The sequence below is a fragment of the Prunus mume genome, linkage group LG6 (assembly GCF_029339155.1).
Source record: "Prunus mume cultivar Tortuosa linkage group LG6, ASM2933915v1, whole genome shotgun sequence".
Taxonomy (NCBI): Eukaryota; Viridiplantae; Streptophyta; class Magnoliopsida; order Rosales; family Rosaceae; genus Prunus; species Prunus mume.
Window position 1 is genome coordinate 18,176,628 of NC_142703.1, and position 22,701 is coordinate 18,199,328.

The window sequence follows — 22,701 nt, forward strand, 5'->3', positions numbered from 1 at the left end:
GCACGATGGAGTAAGTGTTTTACTACTTGAGCAATAAGTCCTCATTCTTTTCCTTTTTTTTTTATGAAAGAAAACATAAAACTAAAACTCTCTAATAAATAAATAAATAAATAAAATATGAAAGAAATTGTTACGTCGAAAAAGAATTACTTAATTTCAAAATTTTCGAAATGTTTTTGTGTACATATGCTTTCTTATGTCGATTACATTTCGTGGAAAAAAGTAGTTGTTAAAATTGAACCCTATTCAAGCCCTTCACTACTTTTGGAAGTGATCCATTCATTGGAATATGCTTGCTCCATAACTGAAAAGAAGGGAGGAGGGTGTGTGTGTGTGTGTTATCTATCAAGAACCTTACCTGATTAAAGTCAACAATTGCGGAAGTAGTGACTCATTAGGGTCAACAATTGCGGAAGTAAATAGTTTAAATGATTCTCATAGAATATTGGAAAAAAGACCAATTGCTCTAACTCCACCCAAATATATTGGAGGGAACCACATACTAGTTGGTGGGAATATTGCTGTGTCTAAAACTTCACATGAAGAAAGAAAAAGCTCAGAAAAAGGCTTGCTCTATATACAAAAGAAACTTGGAACTCAATGAAGTTTTAACTTTATGATATGACTGTTTTAGTTGTTTGTGTAGTTTTTGTCGGTTTTAGTTTTGCCTTTTGAGTTAATTTATTTACTTAAATTTGTTGTTTCGATAAAGAAAAATGAATCTCATTCCATATATCCATATCCATAAACAATCGCTCATGCACTGGATGTTTTGTGTTGAATTCTCCTTCTCCTAATATCATTTGTATTATAGAAAACAAAAGGAAAAGCGTAACCCAACTAGCAGAGTTTTGACTCGGGCCGCAGTGGTTGTGTTACATTTGAGAGGTGAGTGTTCTTTTAAGGAGGGGATAAAAAGGTGAGATTACCAGTGGAATATACCTTAATTGGTTGAGCTATTCCACCTCCATCTATGTAGGCGAAGTTTGAAACTCAAGCACCCAACGAATATTTGTGTAAACCCCCCTTCCTCCCAATTGCTTGTACTTATAAAATAAAAAATAAAAAAAAAGTTGGATTAGCTTTGATAAAATCCATTTCCCACCCATTTCCCATCATGGAATATAAATCCATTTCATAACACTAGTACTGATGTAAGTTTTCTACAATCTGATGTGTAAAAGCGCATAATTACTGACAACTCACAAGATAACATGCTGGAAAAGTCTGAAATACCCCTGAAAAGGAGATCGTGCTACACAAGAAGATGACATGCTTGGAGCTTCCTGCACCATCAAACTCATTGGTATGAGCTGCAAATAATCTCCCTATGCAAAATGGTTCTGCAACTGGGAAATTTTTTATGTCTTAATTTACTGTTTCGAGTGAACAAACAAAATAAGGTGGTACAACTTATATTAAAGAGATAATTTCATATCCAAATACAAAGGTTCCAATGTTACAACAAACAACATACGAGAAAAATTCTGGCCTCTTTTACTGGCTCTAACTAATCAAAGTCGCGCAATCAAAGACCGTCAAAGAATCGCATATGATCTTCAAATGTCTCTGCATGTCGGATCTTGGCCACTGATCCATCATCTTCAACCTGAAAACATTGTGAAAACAATGAGAAATAAGTTCCTGGAAAGAGCATAGATGTTGGTGTCAGGGTGTAGGGATTGTTGGCAGTCACAAATTCATACCCAATATTCTGGAGGTCGCATTTTAAGATTGTAAGTTGAAGCCATGCTCATGCAGTAAGCGCCTGCATCATGAACAACCAGACCAGCTCCCTGAAATGGGAATATCTAGTTCAGAAATCAAGCACCAAAATCCATAAAGAAGGAAACCTCCAGAACAGATTTGAGAAGATCATTAACATTTGCTCTAACAGTTGTATCCAAGTATGGAAGATTATAGCTGTGACCCTCCCATAACAAGTTTACACATTACCTTAGGTGGAGTTGGAAGTTCTCTATCCTTCCCTAAGAAATCTGCAGACTCACAAACAGGGCCAACCACATCAAAAGTAGAAATCTCAGCATCAGGTGGAGCAGGAGAAACCAGCTCTATATGCTGCAATCAAATCCCCACAAGTCAATGAGATCCAAACCAAAAACAAGAGGGCAATTCCTAGAGAAATGAAACAAAGCTGATGAACATTTTCCTTTAGAAAAAATTATAACAGTTTTTATAGCAAAGTGAAGAAAGGGAGACAGATCAAATCTTAGAGATAAAAGAATTATTTACATGCATGCCACAGACACAATAAGATCCAAGAGTCTACATCACGGATTACTTTTATTTTTCTCTCATAATGGAAAAAAATTTGAATGTCTGTCATCTCCAGTTAACATTAATGAGTTTTACATCAAAGGCAGACTAGCAGTTGACTGAACTTGAAAACTTACTTGATAAGCATCATACAAACTTGGGCGAATGAGTTCAGCCATGCTTCCATCGATCACGATAAAGTTTTTGGTGCCATTTGTTTTGACACCTGTTACTCGGTTGACCAAGCAGCAAGAATTTGCAATAAGTGATCTCCCAGGTTCAATGATAAGATTTAGACCCTGTGACTGGACCACGTCGCGAACCTACACCCTCAACATCAATGTCGATAAAAGTTTAGTGAAATGTTACAGCAACCAAAAGATAGAAAAAACTGTTAGTTTATTTCATTACAATTCCCACAAACACAACTGTTGAAAAAGGTTCAGTGAAATGTTATATCAATCAAAGATAGCAAAAACTGTTAGTTTGCTTCATTGCAATTCCCACAATAAAGTAAGGCCTCAACTACTCAATCCTAGGAAAATCTGAAAGAAATTCTAAAAGGATCAAAAAACAAAAGAAAGTACTAGACCTGGTACATTGGTATGAACATTGATGATTTTGTACAAAATTAAAAAGAACAGTTTGGTATGGAGACCCTATCCCTTAGAGCACTTATATAATCTCCATAAACCAAATCCTTAAAGAGGCTATACATTCTTGTAATATTTGTAGATGCAAATGTCATACATGGAATCAACATTCTGAAGAACAATTTAGAAGCATAAAATTTCAAACATCCCCAAGAAAGAACAAAGTTAGTAGGTTTCAAGGAGCACTGTATCATGGATGTGCTACTACAGGGCTACTAACTTCCTTTTCTATAATACTAAATTAATGTGTTATCAAATCGCTCAAGCACACATGAGTTACATAGTTAAGCAGGAAACAAGATTCAAAAGAGATCATACTCACAGTGTCAATAAGATCTCTGGGCGCCGGAAGTACAGCACCAGCATGATAGTAATCTATGCCAAGTCCCCCACCGATATTTAAGTAATCAACTTCAAAACCTTGAGACCGGATTTCATCAATGTACTTAACCATAAGAACAGCAGCATCCCGAAATATATCCACCTGGTAATATATATATATATATATATATAGAGAGAGAGAGAGAGAGAGAGACAGAGACAGAGACAGAGACAGAGACAGAGAGACAGAGAGAGGCAAAGAGACAGAGACAGAGAGGGAGAAAGAGAGACAGAGACAGACTTAGATTTTGTGATAAGAGAAGTTGGTGTACATCTGTCATAACAATAAGGACAACAAATGAACATATACTAGCAGAAACGAAAACAAGAAGAGTCATAAGTGAACAACACTGAACAGAACAAGAAGAAAATAAATGGCCGATAATAATGTCTTCCAACCAAGACTTACCAGCTGAATTTATAATAGACAAAATGGCAAGTTATACACTGAGACACAATTATAACTTGTGTAAAGGTTCCTGTTTTTAAAACTGTTTATTAAGAATAACCCATTGATAATGGCTTTTCTTAAAGTGTTCAGAATGACCTCATACAAGCACGGGTATGAAAGGATATCACATGTAAACATAATAATATAGAGGGGTATGAACACCAAGTAATCAGCATACCTTGGTAATAGTGGATCCAAGATGACAATGGGCACCAACAAGTTTTAGCTCATTCGGATGTGCCTTCACAGCATCCAAAAACCATTGCAGCTTCTCATTTCTAATACCGAATTTGGAGTTCTTGTTCCCAGTGGCAACATAAGGATGCACCTAAGAAATTAACACAAATATTAAAACAATATACAAACAGTCAAGCGCTTCAATATGGATAACTTTCCAATAACATTCCAACAACTGCCTGAACTTGCTATTGGAGCTGGAGAAACTGGTGGGTTAGGGTGGTCTGAGCAGTATATATGAGGCATGGTAGTGTCCCATGCCAAAGATCTGTCTACATTTTTACAATAAGAAATAAAATGGCACCAAGTTCACAAAAGTACAACTATCTGAATCTAAATACATGTGGTGATCATGTCCTAACATTTTTAGATTTTTCGCAACGGCTGTCCCATGTCCAGGCTACATAGCACATATAACAAATAATGGTTTTAAAAAAGGTGGTACCATGGTAGTTGGCAAACTCACCAACTTCAGAACTGAGCAATAGAGTACTGGAAAAATCGAACATGCCATAATGGTTGTGGCATCATTGTGAAAATATGCACTCATGGCAACAACACTGTTTATTAGCTATGTAGTTAAGAACTTAAGCTAAAAATCTTGTTCTATAAATTTAACATGATAAAGCAATAATGCAATGGTATTAGTTATATTTTAATTTCTTTGAAGTAGTTATTCTAATTGCTATCAGCTTCCTGACTAATTTAATTACTCAAAAAGTATTGATACCATGAATAATATTATGCATCAAGCACATTCCAAAACTTGAAAATATTCAGGCAAGTATGATTCTAGAGTTCAGACGCATTGAGAACCTTCCTATCATAGACTTTTAGCTTAAGCATCACAATGACTAACTAATGGCTTTCAGTTAAAGATTCCATTTCCTAAGTTTTCTAAAGACCAGACTAAACATCTCATATGTCTAACATCTGCACTTCCATGATTCATGAATATCATCATCATTACCTGAGGGTCCACGTCTGGATTAATCCGAAGTAGAACATTGACCCTCTTTCCAGCAATTCTTGCAGCAGCAACAATATTTTCCAAGTCAAACTCGCTATCAACATTGATAAAAACACCTTCTTGGGCAGCCAAAACCAAGTCCTCCAACAACTTTCCATTCCCATTAAAAATGCACCTGTTCAAACAATTGTACAAGCACATTTTCAAAACACAATTATTCATACACAGGTAAACATATCACAAAGCAGGCCACAGTTTAGATGACAGATTGAAATCCCATTGATGCCATTGATACTAAAAATAATGTAATACAAAGAAACCTTTTATTCACACACAAAAATTGAAATAAATGATGGGTATGTATAATCTTACTTTGTGGGATCAAACCCAGCTCGAAGAGCCAACCTGAGCTCATTCCCACTAACCAGAACAGCACCACAACCCAACTGTCTCAGATGCTCCAATATCTTGTAATTGTTGTTGGCCTTAATCGCATATCCAATAACAGAACTCAACCCCTCCAATGCCTCCTTATAGGCCTCGACGTTTCTAGTGATCTGTGGCTTGCTGTAGAGGTAGAAAGGCCGCCTCTCAACCGAATCGATGACCTCCTGTACCTTGAGGCCTTCACAATAGAGAAACCCATCTGAGGATTTGGAGAAGCAGTGCTTAAAGGGGGTCGTTTGAGGGTCTTGGGTGAGGGATTTTGATGGGTTTTGGGAGACGACGGCTCTGAGAACCAGGGGTTTAAGGGAGGCGGGTCTGAGGGGTAGAATGGGGTTTTGGGAAAATGGGTTTCGGGTTAAAGGATGCTTTAGGGGTTTGGAAAAGGATGATGATGAGGTTTGGAAAGGGAGCTGCGCAGCCGCCATTGAGAAACGAAGAGGGAGAAGAGTAGTGTATGCGTGAGACTGAGTACGGCTTCAAACTGAATAAGGCGCTACACAAAAGGGCAACATGGTCTGAACATTTTAGTAATTTCAGCAAAATATTAGGCGCACGTTGAACAGAAACATTACATCTCGTCAAATTTATTTCATTAAAATTGAAAAGGATATCAAAGAAAACAATTTTTTTTCCTCTGAAAATCACATTTTTGACACATATACAAATTAATTAATGGGAGTTTCACTAAAACACTCAAAATAGAGCCTTAAATTAAAAAAAAAAAGCCAAACACTATTTAAACATATAAACACACCCAAAACCCATCATTACACACACTCAAAATCCATTTATAAACACACCCAAAAAGTTGACTTTGAAGGTTAATTTTGGGTGTGTTTCTATATTTAAATAGTGTTTGGGTTTTCTATAAATACATGTCTAAGATTGGGTTTATTTATAAATTTGTATTAATTTATCGCAACACAAACAAACACTTAAAAGAAAACATTTTGCACACATATCAAACTGTTATTAGTAAAAAAATAAGAATTCTTTCTTACATAGAAAGGATGCAACATTTCAAATTGAAAAACCTAACAAAAAAGTGTATTAAATTTGAAATAATAATACACCACAAAACTTTTAACAATTGAAAACTTGTTTTCGAGCTCTCAAGGTTACTCCAAGTGTTGAGATTCATGGATTGTAACTAAGGTGGTTGATTGACTCCTCCCACCATATTATGATGAATAATAATTGATCTCAGTTTAATGAAGAAGAAAAAAGATTGTTGGTACGCTGCAATAATATTTTGGACTTTTCACTAATTTTAGGATTTTGATGAATTAATTTCTCACAAAAAAGTAATATGTTAAATCTAAATTTAGCTTTTGGTCTCTAGCATTTCTCATCTCAAAATTGGAAGAGGTTCCAAGTTCAAATTCCCTGTCGAGTGCCCAACCATATTATAAAAAAACTAGTCGAATTAGAAAATAAACTGAGTCGATCATTGTGTGAAAAAAAAAATATCTTTTATATTATTAAATAATTTTGATAACTAATTTAAAATAAGGGAGTTTCACTAAAACACCTAAAATGGGGGTTGAAATTTAAAAAAACTCAAACACTATTTAAACATATAAACACACCCAAAACCCATCATTATACACACTCAAAACCCATTTATAAACACACCCAAAAAGCTTTGGGGTTAATTTTGGGTGTGTTTCTCTTGGGTTTTTTTATATACATGTCTTGTTTTATAAATTTGTATTAAAATAATTCGATTTCTTCGCTCTCATAACCTTGTTTTATCTACCTGCTATAACTTTATTTTCTAGTAAATTTTTATTTGATGCTTGTGTAATTAACTGCTTTTATTATTACAATGGCATTTTCTGGTATTTCGAATGTTTCACAATTCTTTGCCTCTTGCTTTATATATATAGATTTATTTTTTTCCTCATTGCTTACAGATAAGTGAGACCAATTTCAGTTCCACACAATGTGAGAGAAGTTGAAGAAAAAAAATGTTGGGAACAGTTGAGAAGAGAGCCGTTGGTGGTCGTGGTTTCTTTCTAGGTTTTTGGTGGAAACAAAAAGTTAGTTAACTTTGCCTGGGAAGACAAACGACATTTGAACGATCAGTTGGGGGCTTTCCATTCCGCAAAGACTCTCTCTCTCTCTCCCAACAGAACAACCTAAAAAGCTGTCATGCATTTCACCCCATGTCCATGGAAACCAAACAAAATCTCATGTCTATCTCTGTCTTTTTCTACCTCAGTTTTGTCATCCTCGTTGTCCATTTGGTCACAGTTTCAGACATTAATTCTTGTGATATACATATATATACACACACAAATATATGTAGGCTCTAAGCTCCGTACATTGTTGTCAAAACATATTCTCTCCTAAACCCTTTGGTTTCCTCGAAACAGTTGAGCAAAGCAAACCTTGCAAGACAGACATCGATCATGTGTGACGACCATATGCCCGGAACTCTAGACCAACACCTTAAATCCTAGTAAGTTCTATTAATCCGAGATTTGTCATGGAACTTTATATGAAATCAATGTATAGTTTTGAGGTTATGTATATGTGGTCTTTCTGAAATTGAAGGAAAATATTTGGCTATAGAGTCATTCCTCCTTGCCGACAAATCACATTCTTGACATGCGTGTAGATACTTTTCTTTTGTAATTTTAATGAGTTACTTTTACGTATGCGTCTAATGGTGATATTTAGATATGTAAGGAGCCAAGCAATGTCCGAAATTGAATTAACCCGTTAACTTCGTTAACATTTTCATATGGACTTCATTAGTCGGTGCAGTTCTCGAAGAACACTCTGAAGACGAGAGGAAAACAAGGCTCGGGCCTCTTAAGAAGGTAATGAATGCCTCCACCAAGTTAAGGTGTTCCTTGAGCAAGAGGGGTCGAAGGAGCAACAGAGTAATGCCTGCCTTATTGAGGACAACATTGGTGCAGAAGACTTACAGGCCGTGGATGCATTTCGCCAAGCACTTATCTTGGAAGAATTGCTGCCTTCAAAGCATGATGATCATCATATGATGCTAAGGTTACATATTTTATTCCTTGTTTCGGTTCATGTCAACGATTTTAGACGAATGAGTTGCCATTATCTGATTATGAATAGATTTGTTATCCTTGTGTATGATGGTACAGATTTTTAAGGGCTAGGAAATTTGACATTGTGCAAACAAAGAAAATGTGGGCTGACATGCTCCAGTGGAGGAAGGAATTTGGTGCTGACACTATTATGGAGGTATTCTATAAAATGCTTTTATTGAACTTGCGTATCGTGGAGACTGTCTAGTTCACTACTATCCATGTGTTTCCTAAACCATTGCCTTTGGTTATTTTGTTAAGGACTTCGAGTTCAAGGAAATTGATGAAGTCGTGAAATACTATCCACAAGGACATCATGGAGTTGACAAGGATGGACAACCTGTCTACATTGAGAGACTTGGTCAAGTCGATTCTACCAAGCTGTTGCAAGTGACAACAATGGACCGCTACGTGAAATACCACGTACGGGAGTTTGAGAGGACCTTTGTGTGTAAATTCCCTGCATGTTCCATTGCAGCAAAGAAGCACATTGATCAGAGCACCACTATTCTCGATGTACATGGAGTGGTATGTAAAAACTGATCTTTAAGTTCAAGTTTGCATTTAATCTTATTGAAATTTTTTTTTTGGAGATCTATAATATCATTTTAATTTTTCCATCATTCTCATTTTTGAAGAGGTAATTATTAGTTCATTTAATCGATGCGCAGGGGCTTACAAGTTTAAACAAATCTGCAAGGGAACTTATCCAGTGCCTTCAGAAGGTTGATGGTGACAATTATCCGGAGGTATAGTGTAAATAGCTGTTTTATTTTAAGTTTGATAAGCTTCTTGGTTTGCTTCTCTTGCATCAACAATAGCTTTTGTATTCTATGATACTTATTGAGTCTTTTGTTTACCGTAGACCCTGAACCGTATGTACATCATCAACGCTGGTTCTGGATTTAGACTTATATGGAACACTGTGAAATCTTTCCTTGACCCCAGGACAACCGGAAAAATCCATGTAAGCATTTGTATTTTGTCTCCCTTATACTTCCAGTTTGAGATTGTGATGCAGTAATGGTGCTAAACGAGTTGATGACTATGTTTGTTATCAGGTTCTGGGAAACAAATACCAAAGCAAGTTGCTTGAAATAATTGATTCTAGGTAAGAATCCTTCTAGGCAAAATATTGTTGAGAATATATATTTTCTTCTATTCAAATGTTCATCTTTCAGTACATCTCTTAGTCTATATCTAGTTCAAGCTAAGCTTAGCAATCTCCTTGATTCACATTATCTGTATTATAACTTCAAATTTTCCTGTGCAGCGAGCTGCCAGAGTTTTTGGGTGGTAAGTGTACTTGTGCTGATAGGGGTGGCTGTATGCGTTCCGATAAGGGCCCATGGAATGATCCAGTCATCATGAAGGTGATTAACTACTAATTGTGTTTTTTCTTTATTTGTGTGATATCTTTACTCTGTTCTTCATAGTCTCAACTCTTGAATGTGAATAAAAAGCTCACGAAGTTGGGTATTTTGATTAACCAGATGGTTCAAAATGGTGAGGCCAAATGCAAAAGGACAGCTTTGTCAGGCATTGAGAAGGCAGGCTCAAAGGTACTCAGACCTTGGCTCAAGTTTCCCTCTTAATTTGTGTCTATGCATGGCCTCTCTTCTAATCAGTTTTTATAAATGGTCAATTGCCTGACTTCCTATTTTTTACTATATTTTCTTTCGGTATTCTACAACATGAAGAGATGTGATTCTCTCAACTCAAAAACTGTTCCAGAGGCTGACATGAAGTCTCAAGTGAAGCAGCAAAATTTATCTCCTTTGCCTGAAGATGTAAGCTTAATGAACTTCCATCCATATTTGGAAATTATTTATGACTAAAACATGGGAACTTTTTGTGATGCCTTTGTTTTCTTTGCTATTTGCTTCATCTTTGCAGGTTGTAATTACCAAGGAGTGCAATAGGACCTATGAGCATGACGACTTTATGCCAATGGTTGATAAGACTATGGATACAACTTTCACTAAATCAATTCAATGTGATAAAATCTCCCCAAGCCAAGGTATATATAATTCTAATAAATGTAATGGCTATTCTTTCAAATGCTGATACTGAAGTATATATGTTTCTCTTCCAAAGCTACAGATAGCTTCCCTGTGCATTACGCTTGCAGGGATCTGGAAAGACTAAGCAATCAATTTGTTTCTGGAATGATGGTTTTTGTCATGGGTATTTTCACCATGGTTCGATTGGCACGAAACATGCCTAAGAAACTGGCTGAGGTTGCCCACTATGGAAGCCCTGTTTGCTCCACTGGAATGGCAAATAAAGGCCACCACTTGCCTGCACCAGCCATTTCCAGCGAATGCATATGTGACGATGATGAAGCGCATGTCCGAATTGGAGGAGAAAGTGAATGTTCTCAGCACAAAACCATCACTCATGCCACCCGAGAAAGAGGAAATGATGTACACCACTCTCAACCGAATCAACGTATTGGAACAAGATCTGCTAGCAACCAAGAAGGTAATCCATTTTTATATATATATTGAATTCTGTTATTGAAGTTTGCACTCAAAATAATCTTGAGAAACTAAACATAAACACAAACATACTCATGCACATTTTCCTTTTGTTTCGTTTCTGCAGGCACTTGAGGACGCCCTTGTTCGGCAAGAAGAGCTTGTAGCCTACCTTGACAAGGATAAGAAGAAAAGGAAATTTGTATGTGACCGCCTAATATTTGCTTAACCAGTTCAAGTTATGTGCTTTAATTCAGAGATCTATATTCATGCAAGTGTTTTCACCTTCTTGCTTTTTGGACTGTAATTGCAGAGCCTATTCTGTTGTTGGTGAGGTTATCAGCGCTGGTGTTTTTCCAGCGTAACGGGTGACCCGAAGGGGTGAGTTTGGTGGATTTGTTGATTCAGGTTTGCATGGTTCTAGGGAGGGATGAAGTGTAACTTTTTTGTCTTTGTCAGGCTATTTGCAATGACATGAATTCTACCTTGCATTGGAAAACTTCAAGCATTGGACTGAAAACTGGAAACCTCACCGCCTCGGTTTTCTTATTTTCTTCTTAACATCAATGTAGAGCAGCTGTTGAGGGAAGGTTGCACCGAGGGGTTGGTCAAATGTTGCTAGCCACGGCAAAACCAGAGCAGGGTACTTCTCTCACCAAACACCATGGAACAAAATAACGTATTTGAAACCAATACAGTTTGCAAAAGATGCAGGTTTTTGCGATCCACATGCAGAATGCAGAAGAGGACTCTGGCTGCAAAGGAGTTTAGATAAAAATGTCAATTAAACTAGTTTGTTGTGTCAAGATCCACATGGAATAAATTATAATCTGTTCATTTCGTGTTTTTTAACCTGTTTTTGTTCATGTTTCTGGTTGTTCAGGGCTTCTGCAACAACCTTTTTATATTGTTTTTTTTCATTTTTATTGATTTTGAATTATAGTTATTTGCATTAGAAAAACCTACGGTACTTTTATCTATAGTGCTCCTGCAACAACCATTAAAAGTCTTTAAGCTCCTATCTTTAGCTCCCCAAAAACTGGGGAGAGCATATTGAAGTCTTCCCAAAGGCAAAAACTGACGATTTCAAGGTCGCTGCTTCATTCTTATTTCCTGCATCTCATGGCGAGCCAATCTTTACGACCTTGGTGAACCAGCAATCAACCGTGGACAATTGTTGACTTCTAGAACCTCTTAAATCTTTTGATATCGTTTTGACAATTCCCAAGAACTACCATGGCAAGAAACCTCTTGCCTCAATGCACTTCGGGTGAGGAGGTGCTCCACGCAAAGCTAAAATTGCAACTGGGATCTCTTGTGTAGAAACGAGATCCCCATGTCGAATTCCTTGCTTCTTGTCTACATAGACCTATGAATTCTTGAAATACATTGATATGCAAACTGCACATCAACCCTTCTTCTATAACCCACATGCAGCCGCTAACTTTACTCTTGGATTTGTGGACCAATTCCTTCCCGAAATCCTTCTTTTCATCGGTGCATGGTTTGGACATGTAATGGGCTCCTATTGGACCCCTTGGTACAACAACCCCAATTTATTACACCAATTATTTTAGTTATTTTAATATGGTTAGAGTTCAGCGTACAACATGTACAATATAAGAGCATATGTCAAATATCAAACATCAAATTTAAATTTGATGGCTGATGTGACAATTTGACATTTACATAGTTTTACACTCCACCCGATATGTCAAATAAATAATTATTGTAACAGAAATCATTTAAGATAAAGAATATAAAAAGGAAAATAATAAATGAAAGTTACAACTAACTATCTTTAAAAATAATAAAATATTCATTTGACATATTACTTTTGGGATGTCAAAAATAACATCTCAACCTCCAACCTTCATTCCACATCAGTTTGACACATCGGTTGCAATATGAGATGTTATTTCTAGCCGTTATGCCTATATGGCACTTTTGACACATCGATTGTGCTCTACAAACTGCTACTCTCCCTATAAAAATTTGAAAGATAACACTAAACAAGATAAATAATAATGTAAAGCAAACAATTAGTTTTCTAGTGACAAGAAAAACAGATAAAATTGAGTAATGTTATAGGTACTCTTACCACATTTTTTACCACAATTCTATACCACATGATGTGACATATTACTTGGACATGTCATGTCATTTAATTTCATTTTAATTTTCTTAATTTTTTTAATTAAAAACCCTTGTAAAAAAAAATGATTAGATCTTACGTTTTATTCTCCACTCAATCTCTTTATTCTCTCTCCCACCATGTCGGCCTCCTCCCTTCTTGTCCTTCCGGCCATTCTCCGTTCTCCATTATTTTAGTTGATTCTTATTTGATTTCTAGCAAACCATCTTTTCTTTCCTTTTTACTTTTATGAAGAATGATTTTATCTAATTGTTTCATTGAAAATTAAAGGAGTCGAAAGGGCCATTGTTCATGGCAGAAAGTTCTCATATCTATCTACGATGATTGGTCTTTTCCTATCAATATTGCATTGACCCTGCTATGTTTATTTATTTATTTTAAATTTACTCTTTTGTATCTTTTGTGATGTTTTTTCCAGTTGTTCTGGAAAGGAGGAGGGAGGGAGGATGGAGGGTTTAGAGGGACTTTGAGGAAATTGATTGGGGGAGAGGAAGAGTGGTGCAGGAGGAGGACACAAGAATATGAGAAGTCTGCTAAAATTTATTATTATTTATAATTATTAAATATATTTACCGAAATGAATGAAAAATAAGATAACTTAAAAATGAAATTAAATGACCTGGCATGTCCAAGTAAGGTGTCACATCATATGGATTAAAATTGTGGTATAAAAATGTGATAAGAGTAGCATTATTCTTAAAATTAACGGCTATTACAATTGATCGAATAACTACAAGTCAATGGTCGCATCATATTGTCAGTTAATGTTGTTTAGAAAGAAAAAAAAATCGATAAAGTTGCACAAGAGTTATAGTAATTTTGCCTGGAAATAGGTAAATACCGTTTGGAAAACAAAAAAACAAAAAGTTGGTTTTTGCTTGGAAAACAAAGAATGAGATTGAATGGGGTGGCTTGCATTTCGCATACTGTCTCTCTTCCAACAGAAAGCCAAAAGTGGGCAATGCATGCACAGCAGAGACCTTGTCAATGGAAATTAAAAAAAAAAATCTCTCCATTCCTGTTAACTCTTTCTTTTCTATATCAGTCATGTCATCCTCGTCTTCCCTCTCTGGCCGTGCAATCTCTGAGATTAATCCGGGCCATATATATGCTTACCACTTTTATCTCCTACCCTCTACATTCTTTTTTTTTTTTTCCGATACAAAGCAAGTCTAAAGCCGGAAGAAGGGCGGGGGAGGGCGATAGTTGAACTCTGACCATGGATGTGGGGGTGTAGTGCTCAAAATCACTGAAGTTATTAGCCCCACTTAACCCCCTACATTCTTGTCAAAAGGTATTCTCACCTACATAATTTTTTCCCCTTCAAATTTGGTAATATTGATAAGGTTTCTTATTAATTTGATTCTAATTACTTCCATGCATGCTACTTACCTAGTTGTTTCTGCCTTTGGCTTTTTCTTGAATGTCTGTTTTTTGTAATCTTTGATTTGTGTTTTGTTTTGGTTGTACAAGGTTATAGGTGGAGGCATATATCTCCCGAGGGCTCTAGTTTTGAGCACCTTATGATACATAAGTGCTTGACTCTCCTATACTCTGGCGGTCTCAAAACACTTGGGCAACCTTGTGAGATATATTAATCGCGTTCGATCGACAATATGTCTGGATCTGATGTTGACCGAAACCTTAAACCTGGTAAGTTATGACATCCAATACTTGTCTCTCTACATATGTTCTTCCTCAATCTTTGGAATGATCTTCATGATTTTTAGGTTTTTATATGAAATCCCATATATAATTCTAATGATTGTTATGAAATGAATATGTAGTTTGATGGTCATATATGTGATCTTCTGAAATTGAATTTATTAACATTTTTGAGTTCTTAGGTTTCCCATGTCGATAAGGAATATGCAGATAAATACACAAAATTTCAATACAATATTACATTATAGGTTTAGGGTTTGCCCTTTTTCGGGTCAGAGGTTTAGGGGTTTGCCTAGAGCAGAAAAACACAAACAAGCAATATAGATTAGCTTACGTACATGCTTTAAGTCCTCTTAATCTATTTCTTATGGTTAAATGAGAGATAATGTAGTTAAGGGATAGAGTAAGTTCTCCACTCATGGTTGTTATGCAATCTCTCCCTTACACCAACCTGGTTATTAGGTTAAAAGAAAGACACAATTAGGATCAAGAATATGATGATTCAAGTGGTTGATAGTCTGTGCGATGAAGTATTTTCCACTACCGATTAGCATATAGAGCATATGCTAATCGAGTTCTAGTCCCACTATTTAGAATTTGAGTCCAATCATTACAGCATCCTCAATGCATATGTAAATGGGGACGGAGATGTGACTGATTTTCATCCCCAATGGCTTTTGTTCACTCCAATGGACCGGGGAAATGGAATTGTAAAACTCCCACCTCATCAATAGATTAAAAAGAGATGGAAGGATGCAACTTATTTTACATCCCCAATTGGAGGGCCACATACCGAGAAAAAGAGAGAGTGCGGAATTTTGCACATGAGAGCAAAACATGGATGAATGTGGAGTAAGAAATAAGTTCAGAACATCTTCAATGTGTATGTGTAAAATTGGGGAAGTAAATATGATTTACGTTCCCCACTAATGCAACTTCTGTAAATCTGATTTGCATCACTTTTACATCTCCACAATGGAAATTACATTTCCAACTTTTAATCTTCCCATTAGGGTAAAAAAATATATTTATATCAATAAGAGATGTAAATGGAGATATAAATTTTAGGCTAAATTGTAGCAATGGTTCCTCAAATAAGACCCGACTTTTCTTTTCATCCCTTATGTCGCAAAATTGTTATGGTCATCCTTCAATTAGATCTCGTGTTGCATTATTGGTCTTTTCGTCAATAGAGTTAATTTTTTTTGTCAAAATTAAGGGCAAATTGGGAAATCCCATATAAAATATTTATTAGATAAATAAACCCAGTCTCCCCATTTGAGCATGTGGGGAAGAAGGGTTTGTTGATTGGGGAAGTTGATTTTAGTAGCAAGTTGATTTTTGGAGAATATAAGGAGCTCTTGAGCCACCCAAAGTTGAGCTACACCTCATTAGTTGGAGGCAAAGAAAACCCTGCTGATGTGTCCAGATAAAATTCATCATGGTTTGGAAGGGAAGTGGTTGACATACCAGAGGAGACTTGGAATTTGTCACCAGAAGGTGCCGAAGGCTTTGGCCCATCTAGGATGGTTTGGGTTGCTGGGTTGGTGAGGTAGATGGATAGGCAGATTTGGGGGAAAGAGGATGGCGTGTGGTTGGGTTTAGGTAGAAGCAGGTGGTGGCTAGGTAAAAGTCTTAGTTACACTTAAAATATCTATCATGTGCTTGACATGTGATCAATTTTGACGGAAAAACAAACAGAATTGATGGAAAAGACTAGTGGTGCAACGCGAGATCTAATTGAAGTACGACCATAATAATTTTGCAACATAATGAACGAAAAGTAAAGTTGAGTCTTAGTTGATGGGTCATTGCTACAATTTAGTCTAAATTTTATGATGTATCACAAAAATGTGTATTAAAAAAACAATAATTTCAAAGAATATGACTTTACAGGTAGATATTTGCTTCTAAACAGGCCGCCCTTTAGGGAATCAAAAAACGATTATTCGGTTGATTTTGATTGAGCTTGCCGCTAGCGTTCGAAATAAGAAACATAAAAATAAAAAACGATCCTAATTCGCGCGCGTGGGATTGGGTGCCCTTCGCTGCCATTTCCATGCGCCAGGAGCGGCCCAGGCAACCCACGAGCCACCATCGTGGCCTTTGCGGCCGCCAGACAACCTCTAATGGAGGAAATTGTGTTGCCCGCCATTTCTTGTGGTTAAGAGATAGAGTGCTCTCAGGGCCTTTTGGGATCTGCCAAGCATGTTTTGGGGTCATGGGTTCAGATTTTTGGTTTCAGCCCAATACATTTTTGACAGAAGAAGATCAAAAATTGTTTCTCTTAATCAAATCTCAACACAACTGGGTGAGTTGCAGGCAGAGATGTCATTCTTTTCTTCATATTTGTAGAGAAAAATTGTTCAAGAATATACCCATTACTTTAAAAGTAGATATTTCCTTCTAAATAGACGTAACAGTACAAAGTACCCTACAAAAAGGATATTCTTTTGTTGAATTTGTTTAGCTAACATTCATGGTCTCAGTTTTGGTTTGTTGGGTTTTCTTTTTCCAATTCAAATCACTCATTTTCATTTTGTTCTTGATTGCATTTTGATTTCATAATATCTAAGAGAAAATGGAAAAGTAAAAGCCTTGTGTTTGTGGATCTATTTATTTCACTTATTCTGTGTGTAGATGAAAACTCTGAGGATGAGAGGAAAACAAAGCTTGGGTCTTTTAAGAAGGCAGCCAACATGATTACAAACTCCTTCAATAAGGGTCGAAGGAACAGCAAGGTAATGTCTTTCCCTATGGAGGATGACATTGATGCAGAGGAGCTAAAGGCAGCTCAGGAACTCCGGCAAGCACTTATCTCGGAAGAACTACTGCCCTCAAAACATGATGATACTCACATGATGCTAAGGTTACACATTCTCTGTTTTGATTGCTACTAACATTGATTTGTGATGCCTGAGTTGCTATTATCCGGTTATGAATAGATTGTTTGTTATATTCTTGTATGATGGTACAGATTTCTACGGGCCCGGAAATTTGACCTTGAGAAAACAAAGCAAATGTGGTCTGACATGCTACAGTGGAGGCAGGAATTTGGTGCTGACACTATCATGGAGGTATTCTTCAATGCTTCTATCAATCTGGGAATATAGTGGAGACAATTTAGCCTGACTATCTAATATGTGTCTGAACTTTCCCCTTTGGTTATTTCCTTGTTAAGGACTTTGAGTTCAAGGAAGTTGATGAAGTCTTGAAATACTATCCACAAGGGCATCATGGAGTTGATAAGGATGGACGACCGGTCTACATGGAGAGACTTGGTCAAGTTGATTCTAACAAACTGATGCAAGTGACGTCAATGGAACGTTATGTGAAGTACCACATACGGGAGTTTGAGAGGACCTTTGTATGTAAATTCCCTGCCTGTTCCATTGCAGCAAAGAAGCACATTGATCAGAGCACCACTATTCTGGATGTACAAGGAGTGGTACGTGAAAACTCATTCTTTTAGTTTAGGCCAATTGGAGATACTCAATTATACTGACGACAAAGTGATCTTTTCATTGAGTTAATTATGGAGGTCTGCTGGTTGCTTCTAAATTAGTGGGGTGTCAAACATGATGTTATTTCATTTAAATTTTTCCATACTTTTAATTTTAATTTTTAAGAGAGGTAATAGGTGTTTGTATAATCGGTGTGCAGGGGCTTACAAGCTTAAATAAATCTGCAAGGGAACTTATCCAGCGTCTACAGAAGGTTGATGGTGACAATTATCCTGAGGTATCCTGTAAAAAGCTGTATCATTTCAAGTTCGCATTTAACAAGCTTCTTGGCTTGGTTCCGTAGCATGAAAGGTAGTCTTTGTATTCTGTGGCACTGATTGAATCTTTTGATTGACGTAGACCCTGAACCGTATGTTCATCATCAATGCTGGTTCTGGATTTAGGCTCTTATGGAACACTGTCAAATCTTTCCTTGATCCCAAGACCACTGCAAAAATTAACGTAAGTTTCTGCCATTTGTTCACTATAAATTAGTGCTAATTTGAAATTTTGATCTAGTACTGTGCTAAAGGTGCTGGTGATTATGCATTAGGTTCTTGGAAATCAATACCAGAGCAAGTTGCTTGAAATAATTGAGGCTAGGTATGTGTGTCCTTTGGAAAAATATATTTTCTTCAGTCCTGTTCTTCATCTTGCAGTACATTAATCTATATCTAGTTCAATCTAAGCTAATCAAGCTTCCTGTGATAACACTCTTTCTTATAATGAACCTGCAGCGAGCTGCCAGAGTTTTTGGGTGGTACTTGTACTTGTGCTGATAAGGGTGGCTGTATGATATCAGATAAGGGCCCATGGAACGATCCAGAAATAATGAAGGTGATTTTCTACTGTTAGAACATGAAATAATTATTGACCACAAACCTAACAACTTAAGCTTTTGGGGATTTTGTTAAATCACCAACCTAAGTTCGAATCCCTCAATTACAACCTCTCAATATTAGGTTGAATTCAACATGTTGGGCTCTAGTGTTGTTGGAAAGAGGCCTACATGTGAGGAAATGTTAGAATAATAAATAATTATTGGCCCACAATTTAACAGCTTAGCCTTTGGGAATAGTGGTAAACCAAATAATTTTATCAACAAGTATTTGACTTTTCTTTGATTGTGACATCTCCTAATTCTTAGTGTAACGTGAACAAGAGATCACAAAATCTGTTATTTCATGAGGCAGATGGTTCAGAGTTATCGTGAGGCAAAAAGCATAAGCAACACTCCATCAGGTGATGTGGAGGAGAAAGAAGAGAAAGAGGAGAAAAAGGAGAAAGAGGAGAAAGAGGAGAAAGAGGAGAAGACAATCTCTGAACCGGAGAAGACACTCTCTGACGAGGAGAAGATAATCTCTGAAGATGATCAGGCTTGCACAAATGTATGGAGACCTTGGCCCAAGTTTGCGTTTTTTTGTTTGTTTTTTGTTTTTGTGTTTAACTGTCTTCTTTCAGTTTTTATAAATGATCAATTTCCTGACTTTCTATTTCTTTGTTATTTTCTCTTGGTATGGTCCTGCATGAAGAGAATGGATTCTTTCTGCTCAGAAACCTTTTTAGAGGCTGAAATGCATGTGGATCATCTCTCTTCTGTGCCTGAAGATGTAAGCTTAGGGGACTTTCATGTTCCATTTACATTTTACAATTGTGACCCAAACATGTGAATTCTGCGATACCTTTGTTTTCTTTACTAGTTTCAGGCTTTTAGCATCCTAATATAAGTTGTGCTACTCAAAAGAGGGTGGCTATTTGCAACTTCATCCCTTTTTCTTTCATATGCATAAAACTTCAGGTTCACAACCCCTTTCAAGCATCATTGGGAAACTTTTTTGTAGCTTCTTGCAAGACTATGTTTTTTTAAATCACGAAAACCATTTGCATATTTAGATTTACCTACTTATGGATTAGTTAACACTTAACTCTCAACCTCTCCCTTTTTCAAAACTTTTTAGTCTTATTATAGTTCAGCTTAGCCTCCATGAGGATAAAATTCTGCATCCGGCACTTGCTGGGCCATTATCATTTTATGTTTTGATTTGCTTCATCGTTTGCAGCTTTTAACTCCCAGAATATGTAATAGCCCATATTTTGAGGCAATGGACAAGGGAACTGAGAAAGAGGCCGAAAAGCTGAACTCTGCTCTCAACCGACTCAGTGCCTTAGAACAAGAGCTGTCCTCAACCAAGCAGGTAATCATCTTGGTATTCTTGAATTCTGTCAGTGAAGTTGCATACAAAAACAAAAATTAAGGAACAGAAACTAAAGATCCAAATCAAGAGAAAAATAAATGTAATCAAGTACATTTTCTTTATGTCCCTATTCTTGTCAAGGTTGAGACTCAAAAGGAGGAAAAGCTGAAGGCTGCTCTTGACCGCGTCAATGCTTTGGAACAAGAGCTGTCAGAAGCCAAGAAAGTAAAATCTTGATACTCTTGAATTATTATAGATGTTGCATACAAAGTTAAAGCCAGAAAAAGAAAATCTAGACATTTTCTTCTTGTTTCATTTTTGCAGGCACTTGAGGAAGCCCGCCATAAACAGGAGGAGCTTCTAGCCTCGGTTGACAAGGAAAAGAAGTTTGTATGTAACTTAATAATTGCTAATATTTGCTTGGCCAGTTAAACTTTATGTCTATCTCAGTTCTATTGCAAGTTTATATTTTGACCTTCTAGTGTTTTGGACTGTAATTGCAGAGTTTATTCTGTTGGTGAGGGGGATCAACGCAAGCATTTATCTAGTGTGGTTGATTTAGTAGTTCAAGTTTGCATGGTTCTCAGGAGGGAAGAAGTGGAAATGTCTGCCTATCTGTGTTGGGCTGTTTGGGATGACAGGAATTCTACCTTGCATTATTCGTGTTATAACAGCAGGCATTGTTGTTGTGCGAGGAGTTCCAAATTAGCAACCGAAAACCACCCTCCAATATGCAGAGTACTCCTCACAAAAGTAAGAGCCTCCTCCTGGGTTGTTTTATAAGATCCAATGTATATAACTAAGGGAAGACAAAACATGCACCTAGGGGTTGGAATAACTATTAGAGATGCGGGACGTGACGTTGGCAGCTATTGAAAAACCGCTAGAGAGGTACTTTTCACAAAAAAAACTATAGAACTGCAGGGCTATTTGGAAGGAATACAATACAATTTGCAAAAGATATGGCAGGGTTTGGCTCAGGAATTGTATGTGATATGGAGGGAGAACATATGGATGGAGGAGGATCCTCTGTGGCTCTTTCCGTGCCTTGCAAGTAATTCTGCAATTGTAATATCTTCATATAAAGAGAATTTTCAGTTTTGAGATTAAAAGAAAATTAGTAATTAGGCTCTAGTCCACAGTTTCAACTCTTCGTTTGTAAAAAAAAGTAAAAAAAAATTGTATCAAATACTTAATTAGATGCGGTTCTTAACTTTTCCTTTTAAATATTTAGGTCCCTTGTGAAGTTCTGGAGTTCAAATATTATGTCGCCTCTCCCCCAAACCTGTTATGCAAACTATATTTTTATATTTTAATTTTAATTTTTCATCTCTTGAAACATAACCCTATATGTGTTTAGATAACATGGAGGACTGATGTAGACCCTAAAAGGTACACCAAAACTTGACCACAAAAATAAAAAGGGACACCAAAACATTGCAACAAATCAACATGAAAGCATCTTAATATAGCATGACATTGCTGAAATAACTCAAATGTTTGACTTAAATTAATACAAATTTATAAATAAACCCAATCCTAGACATGCATTTATAAAAAAACCCAAGCACTATTTAAACATAGAAACACACCCAAAATTAACCCCAAAATCAACAATTGTATATTTTTTGGGTGTGTTTATAAATGGGTTTTGAGAATGATGGGTTTTGGGTGTGTTTATAAAGTGTTTTATAATTTCAGCCTCCATTTTGGGTGTTTCAGTGAAACTCCCTTAAATTAATCTATGATTGCCATAACCCTTTCCTAACCCTAGCTAACTAATTGGGCAGCTGGCAGAACAATTGCAAAGCACCACGATGAAAACTTAGTGGAGCACCACAATTCACAATATCCAGAGGTGCATGACTTCAATATCTTAAAAGAAAGAAGGAAAGTGGTTGACTATCTCCTCCAACCTTCAACAACCGAGTAGGAGTTCTAATTACTGAAAATAGAATAAACCCAAGAAGCAATCGACACGAAACCACTTTTAAAAACGAGCATCTCAGATTTTCATGTAAATTTATGTAGGTCAAATTAATATGGTTAGAATAAGGGACACAGATCAAGGAATATATAAAATCTATTTCTAATCTCCTATGATACTTTTCCCTCGATCTAGTAAGTGCTCTTTTTAATATCGGCACTCCAAAAAAAGTCATTCTACACTCATCCGTGACAAAAAAAAAACGTAAGGAAATTACAATTCAAGCAATGCC

At 36.5% G+C, this 22,701-nt stretch overlaps 3 protein-coding genes across 4 annotated transcripts; 2 read left to right on the top strand and 1 right to left on the bottom strand.

Moving 5' to 3' along the window:
- Positions 1-1,386: 1,386 nt before the first annotated feature.
- Positions 1,387-5,910, bottom strand: LOC103335683 (diaminopimelate decarboxylase 1, chloroplastic-like). Its single transcript, XM_008238705.2, has 8 exons — positions 5,342-5,910; positions 4,970-5,144; positions 3,941-4,090; positions 3,253-3,414; positions 2,415-2,600; positions 1,957-2,079; positions 1,707-1,796; positions 1,387-1,609 (listed from the first exon to the last, which is right to left on the bottom strand). Exons 1-8 carry the CDS (start codon positions 5,839-5,841, stop codon positions 1,529-1,531), a joined length of 1,467 nt encoding a protein of 488 aa, XP_008236927.2. The 5' UTR covers positions 5,842-5,910; the 3' UTR covers positions 1,387-1,528.
- A 1,920-nt stretch (positions 5,911-7,830) lies between these two features.
- LOC103335756 (phosphatidylinositol/phosphatidylcholine transfer protein SFH3-like) lies at positions 7,831-11,193 on the top strand. Its single transcript, XM_089055104.1, is given in 15 exon segments — positions 7,831-7,875; positions 8,185-8,317; positions 8,320-8,434; positions 8,542-8,641; positions 8,746-9,012; positions 9,156-9,233; positions 9,350-9,451; positions 9,546-9,595; positions 9,758-9,857; positions 9,978-10,046; positions 10,185-10,274; positions 10,381-10,498; positions 10,588-10,805; positions 10,807-10,968; positions 11,092-11,193. Coding segments are annotated over 15 exon segments (1,749 nt in total).
- Positions 11,194-14,298: 3,105 nt separating this feature from the next.
- Positions 14,299-21,709, top strand: LOC103335757 (phosphatidylinositol/phosphatidylcholine transfer protein SFH3-like). 2 transcript variants are annotated; one of them, XM_089053863.1, is made up of 15 exons: positions 14,299-14,413; positions 14,593-14,772; positions 17,425-17,653; positions 17,762-17,861; positions 17,966-18,232; positions 18,448-18,525; positions 18,648-18,749; positions 18,841-18,890; positions 19,025-19,124; positions 19,481-19,675; positions 19,820-19,897; positions 20,348-20,482; positions 20,624-20,707; positions 20,807-20,872; positions 20,986-21,709. In XM_089053863.1, exons 2-15 carry the CDS (start codon positions 14,736-14,738, stop codon positions 21,001-21,003), a joined length of 1,539 nt encoding a protein of 512 aa, XP_088909989.1. In that variant the 5' UTR covers positions 14,299-14,413; positions 14,593-14,735; the 3' UTR covers positions 21,004-21,709. The 2 variants fall into 2 exon arrangements, with proteins under 2 accessions (XP_088909989.1, XP_088909988.1); XM_089053862.1 differs by lacking the exons at positions 14,299-14,413; positions 14,593-14,772 and adding an exon at positions 16,749-17,095.
- Positions 21,710-22,701: the final 992 nt, after the last annotated feature.

Bases quoted from the DNA above. Each gene is read 5' to 3' on its own strand.
- LOC103335683 (XM_008238705.2), bottom strand. From the start codon at position 5,841: ATGGCGGCTGCGCAGCTCCCTTTCCAAACCTCATCATCATCCTTTTCC. The intron at 2,601-3,252 runs GTGAGTATGATC...TTGAGGGTGTAG, and splicing joins CCAGAGATCTTATTGACACT to GTTCGCGACGTGGTCCAGTC. The intron at 2,080-2,414 runs GTAAGTTTTCAA...ATTTGATTGCAG, and splicing joins GTTTGTATGATGCTTATCAA to CATATAGAGCTGGTTTCTCC.
- LOC103335757 (XM_089053862.1), top strand. From the start codon at position 16,993: ATGTTTTGGGGTCATGGGTTCAGATTTTTGGTTTCAGCCCAATACATT. The intron at 18,526-18,647 runs GTATCCTGTAAA...TGATTGACGTAG, and splicing joins ATGGTGACAATTATCCTGAG to ACCCTGAACCGTATGTTCAT. The intron at 19,676-19,819 runs GTATGGAGACCT...TCCTGCATGAAG, and splicing joins ATGATCAGGCTTGCACAAAT to AGAATGGATTCTTTCTGCTC.